Source organism: Octopus bimaculoides, chromosome 27 (assembly GCF_001194135.2).
Source record: "Octopus bimaculoides isolate UCB-OBI-ISO-001 chromosome 27, ASM119413v2, whole genome shotgun sequence".
NCBI classification, from domain to species: domain Eukaryota; kingdom Metazoa; phylum Mollusca; class Cephalopoda; order Octopoda; family Octopodidae; genus Octopus; species Octopus bimaculoides.
Window position 1 is genome coordinate 3,700,570 of NC_069007.1, and position 858 is coordinate 3,701,427.

Consider the following 858-nt stretch of genomic DNA (forward strand, 5'->3'; position numbering starts at 1 on the left):
TTTTTTTTTTTTTTTTTTCGAGCCAGATGCCTCAGAAAGCCTCGTATGCACTTACAATTTGTGACGCCTTGCTTTTATTCATGACGGGGGAAGATGATGTTAAATGGCTATGTGAGAGGGCTCCTTCTACAGTCACGTCAGAGTCTGATTTTTGTAAAATAGTGCGTATCGGTCCGGTAGATGTTTTGGCCATGAGCCTCTGGACTTTGTGGCCGTGTTTGACCAAAAGTGTTGGACTGCTATAGGAGCGGCGAGGAGGAGCAGTTGCCAGTGGTTTTCGATAGGTTGTGGCCTTAATAGACAACGGTATAGTAGGAGGTGGTGGCAATTGTGTTTTCAGTTGTGAAGTGGTGTGTACCGAGTACAATGGGTTTGCTGTAGCTGTCACCGGAGGAAGAGTAGGAAGAGGGCGTTGAGGTTGCTGCTCACTAGTGCTAGGAAGGTCAGTAACATACATGTGGTGGATGTTACCTCCGCCACCACTGCTGCAGGGCAACGTCTCCTTGGCAACTGCCGCCATAGTGCCCTGAAACAATGCACATTCCTAGTCAAAGCAGACAAACAAAACAAGCATGCTCGCAGTAAACAAAGCAAGACTCAAATCTACCATATACATATATATATAGTATTTTATGTATGTATATATATACAGCTATACATTATAATAATAATAATAATAATAATAATAATAATAATAATAATAATAATAATAATAATATAGACATTTAATTAATTAAGAGGGTATAATTATGTAAAGTTATTTGAATGTATATAAATGTATATAATTGATTTTATTTTAGAAACAATAAAGTGAAAACAAATTATCTCAGATAATAAACGAGCCAAAAAGAACAATGA

At 37.8% G+C, this 858-nt stretch overlaps 1 protein-coding gene across 5 annotated transcripts in view; it reads right to left on the minus strand.

Moving 5' to 3' along the window:
* The window catches only part of LOC106879649 (protein boule-like), a 94,327-nt gene continuing 93,469 nt past the window's right edge, over positions 1-858 (minus strand). For 3 of the 5 annotated variants that reach the window (XM_052977200.1, XM_052977199.1, XM_014929313.2), the window contains one exon: positions 1-544. In XM_052977200.1, coding sequence (XP_052833160.1) covers positions 32-544 — 513 coding nt within the window. In that variant the 3' untranslated portion in view covers positions 1-31. The remainder of the gene's footprint in view (positions 545-858) is intronic. The other 2 variants (XM_014929314.2, XM_014929310.2) reach the window with 1 other exon arrangement.